The 7,800-nt window shown below is 37.9% G+C and overlaps 1 protein-coding gene across 1 annotated transcript; it reads left to right on the top strand.

Moving 5' to 3' along the window:
* Positions 1–5,166: 5,166 nt before the first annotated feature.
* LOC113581960 (neuropeptides B/W receptor type 2) lies at positions 5,167–6,272 on the top strand. Its single transcript, XM_027017451.3, has one exon. It carries the CDS (start codon positions 5,167–5,169, stop codon positions 6,148–6,150), a length of 984 nt encoding a protein of 327 aa, XP_026873252.3. The 3' UTR covers positions 6,151–6,272.
* The last annotated feature ends 1,528 nt before the right edge of the window (positions 6,273–7,800 follow it).

Here is a 7,800-nt window from a genome sequence, read left to right as displayed (position 1 = left end):
GTGCCATTGCTTTTCAGTGATTAAAGTTGCACTCATTCAGAAAGGGATAAAGGCTCAGATGTACAACATCAGTTACCTGTGAAAATAAGATTTTACTCCGGTACTCCTGTTTTTCACCATGTTCCAGGAACACACTCACTCTACTGAAGCTGTAGTCTTGTTTTGTTTTTCAGTTTTAATAGCTTGTTTATCTCAAAAGCAGGCAGAGGTGAAAAACAGCAGGCAATGAGAGTGAAAGTGTTGCATCCAGAGCATTATAACCAGGGAAGCATTAGACATTTGTTACAAATTCTCATCAGATAATATCTTTATTACATCACACATAAAGGGAATCATAAAATGTTTTCATTGTAAATCCCTTAATGCATGTTTCTGTTTCTTTATGTTCAACAGATTGAATCTGTGTTTGTAAAGTTATTTGGTATTATAAGCCAACTCCTGATGAATGACCACTATGAAGCAGGGTTGGATTTATAGAATAACTGAGTAGATCTCCAGGCCTGGACTCTGTCCCCATCTGGCTTGTGTTAGCTCAGAGTACATTCTGCCTTTGACATCATATCCTGCATTTGCTTTTTATTAGTCCCCACCTCTCCAACATACAGCCCACTGCCATAATGCTTGCAGAGCATGCAGCGTTTTCATAAACCATACATCCTGCATGTCCATGTTAGGTCCTGCATGATATGCAAAACAACCTTAAAGCAAAGACATGCCAACTGTTTAGTAATAAACTAGTAACTGTTTCTATACATTACTACAAAGAACTAGGCTTACCTCACATCATTCCACCTCCTTTATGGTACAATCAAAACAACAACAAAGCCATTACAAAGAAAAATTTACATATATTTTTTTCAACAGTGACATGAGCACCTTATCATTACAACAGACATTGCTTCAGTTCTTTTAGTTGTTAAAAAAATCACTCCTGCAACATGGGCACAAATAACTAATCACTTGCTAGAGTCACTGAATCAAAAGAACTGTAAACAAACACACAAACAAAAAGGCATCATTAGCCATGTTTTGGAAGAATATGACTGCAATGAAGAAAAGATACCACAATACTACTTAGAGATCAAGGCTGTTTCTATTCGTGTGACTGATCGATAAGGCTTAAACTACTGCATTTCCATATCTATTGTGTATGGAGTGAGCCTCTGGCTCCAGAAGTCTAATTTACTCCTACATTTAGAAAACAGTTGAACAACAACAACAAAGTGTTATGTAAATAGCACATTAGGGGAGTGCTTTTATTTTGGGAAAAGAGGGGATGGAATGTTGGGGAAGTCTGAGATTTAATTATTTGCGATGTGTCTAACGCTTGGTGGATGCAGACAAGATTTGTGGCAATGGCAGTCTAGCCATATGGACATGCTGGTTCAGTCTTTTCTGACTTACTTAATAAAAATATACAGTATACAGTATACTATTGGAACAAACACACAATAAAAGCAGTAAACAGTGCAGAGAGAAGTATTCAGTGTACTGTAGTGTAAGTGCAATGTTTTGTCTACTGTAGAGCTCTTTGATTGTCATTTATGATAGAATACTTAACAAGAAAGCACATGACACAGTATGCGTCTTCATGAGGTGCTTATGTTCTGAAGTTCTACTATTCCCTAGGAAAAAATAATGAATGTTTACCTCCAAATGCTACATTCACATTGGATTGCCCCTAGGCAGCGTGGCATGCGCTTTTTGGGGGTTGCTTTTTGCAAATGGACACATCAGCATTAGATGTAATAGCCATAAGTGATTCGGGTGAGACTGAATGCATGTGCAGGATTCTTTTAATGGTGGCGCTGTCGGAAGACATGTTAAAGTCAATCAGTGTGAGAAGAGTTTACTACAGGTTAGGCATAATTCAGAGACTAAGGGTTGATATATAGGCTAGCAGCCTTCAATGGATCAGAATGAACTTGGAAAAAGGAGTAAACAAGCAAGGGTCGAATAACAGGCAGACACTGCGTTAGAAAGGGATCAAGAGGCCAGGAAGTCACCGCGCTTAGTGTGAGGCTTCACAAACTACAGGGGCAAACTGAATGGTAGATATACAAGTCCTTAATGATTCCCTTACAAAGGCTTGGAGTAAGAGATGGTGAGGAGGTGGTGACGATACAGAGACAGCAGTCTGCAGACTGTTCCTGCTGAGTGCTGTAGCATGGAAGGGAGCATGAATAGGGGCATGAAATATAGATAAAGAAGATAAATATACATTTCAGAATAAATATTCTTTTTTTTTTTTTGCTCAGTATGTATGTTGAATTATTGTCAGAATGGTCAGGAATACACAAAAGGATTAATATAGACAAATTAGTGATTGTTTTTGTTTTCATAAATAATTATAAGACCAAAAATAATTGTAGAAAGGTTTCCAGCTTATATCCATTTGAAACCCTATCTTCAGTGATGAGCATAAGGATGCTTGGTTTTCCACCATCTGGAATGATGTGTTTCAATTATCCATTTGAGTGTTTGTCTCATAGTTTCCCTCACTCTGTTTCCTTTCATTGATGACTCATTACTTGCAATGGCCTCTGTTTCATAACACAAAATTCTTCATTAGTAATTAACTGCTTCATTATTAAAAAGTACTTGCTAGGGTTATGGAAGAGACAAAATCACCAGACCCTGGACAAAGTTATTTTGAGAGTTACAATGGCACCTGTATAACCCGATCATAAACATCGTGCAATATGCAAGCTCTTTGTTGACTTCTCCATATGACGTCTGCCATGTCAAGCCATCCAATCCAAAGAGCAGATATCTTGGCTTGTTTTTCATCACTACCTTTTAATATGATGAATACTGGGTATTTTTTTATGATCCTGACCATGTGTTACTGTTAAGCAAAGTCTAAAGTAAATTCTTCACTTAATCACGATATTGCGTGTCACTTGAAGTGATGAACATGCACGTAATATATACAGCTGCATTAATGCTGTAAAATAGGAACAAACAGGAAACGACCTAGCAGCTCTGAAACACTTATCCCCCCTCACCATGTCAGGTCAATATCCTTCTCAAGCACTCTGGTGTACTTTACACATGTAGTGGTGCTTTTCTGCCCATCAGTCATCCTAGATTCCATTTGTTCCCTTATACATTCAAAGTGGCCTTTGTATCCAGTTTCCATTTTCATCTCCATATTTCTTATCCGCCGCACCATGACACTCTTCTGGTGGCTTTATCAAGTGAAATCTTTCACGCACCATGAATGTGCTATGAGCCATGTCAATCCCAAACAACAAACACATCTGACTGGACATAAAAAGGCTATGTATAGATACAGACATATCTGTGCATTGTGTTTTCAACACAGTGCAAAGCAAGTTGATTGCACTGTTGTTTGCATTATTCTGAGACACTATGAGATGTTGCTGTTACAAGATTGGCAGCAATTTGACAACAATATTTCAAGAGCCCCACGCTGCTTCCTGGTAGTAGCTCGTATATTTTTGTGATATTTCTATTCCATCATCCCTGTGTAACATTTCAGCACAGCACTTTTTTGCAAGTCTGGTATCCATACATAAGCTAACAGGCTGTTCTAGACTCTGAACTTGGAACAGAAAAAAATAGCAAGTGTGGAATAACAGGCAGACAACAGGCAGACAGTGTATCAGACAAGGCTCACGCCTCCACCCTACTTCACCACCCCCAGTCTCTACTCCCAAATATTATAGTCCCCAGACGCCTCCATTTTCAACTGATGAAGAGTTTAAGGTTTGTAAAGTCACTATATGTATCTAAAATTATATGGCCTTAAGACCAGACATTCAAACATGCATGTACTTGCCTGTAACATCAGAAGGGCTTTTTTTGCAATAGCTTTTAGGCAAACATTTTCTTGACATTGATCAATAATTGTTCACTTCTATAAACTGTATGTGAATATATGTACCATTTATTGACAGCATGTTTTGGTGTGTCTAATGGATTATGATTGATAGTGACAAAGGTGCTTTAAATCACTGTGTAAATACAGTGTATGCACTGTCCATCCTGCTAGAGCCTACCTAATGGATCATGATTTATTCTGAAAAAAAGTATTTTAAATCATGCACTCATGCACTTTTCTGTATACCAGGTAGCCAAGATAGCCAAGAACATGTAAAAAAAAGATAAAAAAGGACAGATTCTGCTTTGGTTCTTAAGACCCACTTTCTGTAAATTTCTCCTGGCTGACTTGACTATTTTGTAATAGTAAAAATAGCACTATGCACTAGTTTTAATGGAGATCAGTTTCACATATAACAGTGGAATATAAAATCTGCCTTAGATGAATTACAGGCCTATGTTGTCCTTTATATTATTTGTGAAATTAAAATATGTCCAGAGGTGATGTTCAGGAATTGTAGGCAATTTTTAAATTCCCTGCATAAATAATCCTGTATAAGCAAACAAAAAAATTGCAGATAGCACATTTTCATAAACATTTCTCAAAATCTAAGGCTACTGGACGTTGAGTAGTATAATCGGTCATCATATTCTGTCATGACATTTGGATTGCTGGAATGAACAATATTGTTACTATGATTGGGGGGTATTCCATACGGCAAAGTCTCATACGAGTCTAACAAAAGTAGTGTACTATCCCACTGGGCCACACAATCACGCTGATTAAGATTACATCTAGTCGCTTATATGCCACTAGTAGTTGATTATAATGTGCCACTAGTAGCGTATAGGACAAGCTCTCTTCATACCTAATACCACTCTGACGGAGGTAGAGGAACAGAACTGCCGCGATCGCTGTTCTCCCGAACTTTACAGGTAAGCTTCATACCAGCTACTTCTGAATAACATGCGCCAAACTGCATCACTCATATTATCCAAATATAGCCCACATCACATTGTTTAGCACATTTTTGCGCTAGTTTAGTTTTTGTTTCATTAAGCATACAGAATCAAATACGTGAAACCTGAGTACACGTTTAACTGTGTGACACGCGAACGGATTTCTTATTTTACTGAATGATATGCAGTTTAACTGCGGTCCGCGGTCTAAATGTAAAGAATCGCTTGTAGTTCAATGTGTAATTTAAATAACTAGAAATAACAGCTATCCAGAGCATGCGAAAAAAAATGCGTATAAAGTTCTATGTTAAATATCTGTTCTAATTCTTTCTCAGTTTCCTCTCCACTGCTGTACTGAAAATGGATAATATGTCTGTTTCCGGAGATACGCAACCTCTATGCAACCTGTCTAACTATTACCTATCCAGCTGTACGTCCTCGCCGTGGATTCTGTATCCTGACATTTACATCTGGCTGCCGGTGGTTTATTCGATTATTTGTGCTGTAGGGCTTACAGGCAACACAGCCGTCATTTATGTTATCCTAAAAGCCCCTAAAATGAAAACTGTCACCAATATGTTTATACTAAATTTGGCAATTGCTGATGACCTTTTCACGTTGGTGTTGCCCATCAACATAGCAGAGCACCTTTTGAACTATTGGCCCTTTGGTGAAGTTCTGTGCAAGGTGATCCTTTCTATAGACCATTACAACATATTTTCCAGTATCTATTTCCTCACAGCCATGAGCGTCGACCGTTACCTGGTCGTTGTGTCCGCTCTGCACTCCAAACGGATGCCTCACCGGACGTATAGATTCGCCAAGACGGTCAGCGTCTGTGTTTGGTCTTTCGTAATCCTCATCGTCATGCCCTTTACCTTCTTTGCCGGTATTTACGTGACTCCCGACGACACGGAGAAGCGGAAAAGCTGTGTGCTAAGTTTCCCAAACCCGGAGATGTTCTGGTTTAAAGCAAGTCGGATCTATACGTTGGTCCTCAGCTTTGTGATACCTGTGTCCACAATATGTGTTGTATACAGCGTAATGCTATACAAGCTGCGACATACGCGCCTGAATTCGAATGGAAAGGCCCTGGATAAAGCCAAAAAGAAAGTAACTGTGATGGTCTTCATAGTCCTTGCAGTGTGCTTATTCTGTTGGACCCCCTTCCACCTCAGTACGGTGGTGGCCCTTACCACAGACTTGCCCACTACCCCGCTGGTTATCGGAATCTCTTACCTTATCACCGGCCTAAGCTATGCTAACTCCTGCCTCAATCCATTCCTTTATGCGTTCCTGGACGACAGTTTCAGGAAAGCTTTTAAGAAATTGCTGGTGTGTTGACCTTTGACAAAGCAAGAGGAACCAGAGGCTTAAGGTCAATGATACTACAAAACCAAAAGAATGGTATAGCCTACTGAGGTAGAAAATGCTTGTGAATACAATAAATCCTCAAGACTACCCCTCTTTCACAAATACCTTTACAAATGATTTGTTGTAGACAAATAGGTCTACATTGGAAACCCAACACCACACATGCATTTCCACAAACATAAAGCAGGGATTTGGACATAATGCACTCCCTCGGTTTTGGAGACTACTATATAATGAATACAAAAGGGTTTTTTCAGCTGTTACCATATTATAGTACATCTTTTTGACTGTACTTTGTATTGTAATGAGTTTAATTGTCAGTAATCTCACATTGCACCCCATGGAAAAGCCAGATGTATAACACTGATTACAAAAATGTTCATACAAAAAAATAAAATAAAATAAAAAAGTTTTAAAAATAGAAGTATGTACTTATATGATAACCTACAGTATATGATATGATTTTTGAGTAATAAGTGATAAGCACAATTGTGTTTATTCTGATTAATGGTTGTGTTTATATTGCACTTTGTTCTATCTGGAATAATTCACTTTAGGCTGCTGTATCTCCTGGTAAATAAAATATCAACATCATTCAGAGTGTCTGTTGTATTTGTACTTTGGTTAAATATTTTCTTGAAATCTGAGTGAGCTGTTATGGTACTATTTTGAGCTATCTTTTACAATCGGATTTTTTTGGAAAGCATTGCACTGGGGCGGTAACACAAATGGTTGTTTTTTGCAAGATACAAATCCCATCTCTGTAAGCAAGATTCAGCTAAAGAAATTATAACAACAAAAGGTGAAAAACAATCAGCATCCATCAGGAGGAATCAAAGGCAAGCCGTACCAGCGCTAAAATTGAAGGAAACAGTGCCTTTGAGTATTTTATCCTTCTCTAGAAAAAATCATCAGCTAATTATCAAGGCTTGTGTGAACTGCAAAAAATGCGTGTTAGAGTAAATCACTCACTGAACAGTGAGGGGATATAACTTTCCAGGACCAGAATTTCACATCCGTTCAGCCTCTTGTAGATTCAGCCATGTAGCTGTGAGCTGGTGTAATGTGTTAAATTAGCAACAGATGGCAGTGTTGCCATTTTAATCCTTCATTTGATGTGATACTCTTTCTTTTCTGTCTGTTTTTACATTTGTTAGATTATAGTAGATTATTACTATGCATGGTCTGTGAATTCTCGACACGAAATGCCTTTCTGTTTTTGTGCAAGCCTTAAGAAAGCATGATTTAAAACACTTTTGGTAAATTAATTACTGATATAAAGCTTACCTAAGTTATTAAAAAAGTTCACCTTACTGATCATTGACAGATGATTTGTGTGGTTCATAATGAATTTTAATGTACATGCTTTTATTGTTGTTCATTATTGCATGCATGCATAATAAAAATCTGTGTTTTAATTCAAAATGTGTTCTGAAAATAATTTTATCTTAGAGTTAGTATTTCTGGTAATTGGCTTATAAGGGATGATTTATGGTGGCTGGAGCCCAAAGAATCAAAATGGTCTTCTTTACTGGTGCTTCGCACAGGAATCTGCACTGACATGATAGAAACTGCTCAACAAAGTGGCAGGACACGAGTGTACAGACATTTCTGATAACT

The sequence above is a fragment of the Electrophorus electricus genome, chromosome 24 (assembly GCF_041902795.1).
Source record: "Electrophorus electricus isolate QZ-2024a chromosome 24, ASM4190279v1, whole genome shotgun sequence".
In the NCBI taxonomy this organism is placed as follows: Eukaryota; Metazoa; Chordata; class Actinopteri; order Gymnotiformes; family Gymnotidae; genus Electrophorus; species Electrophorus electricus.
Note: the sequence above shows the minus strand (reverse complement) of the source record. Positions and strands in the feature narration are given on the sequence as shown.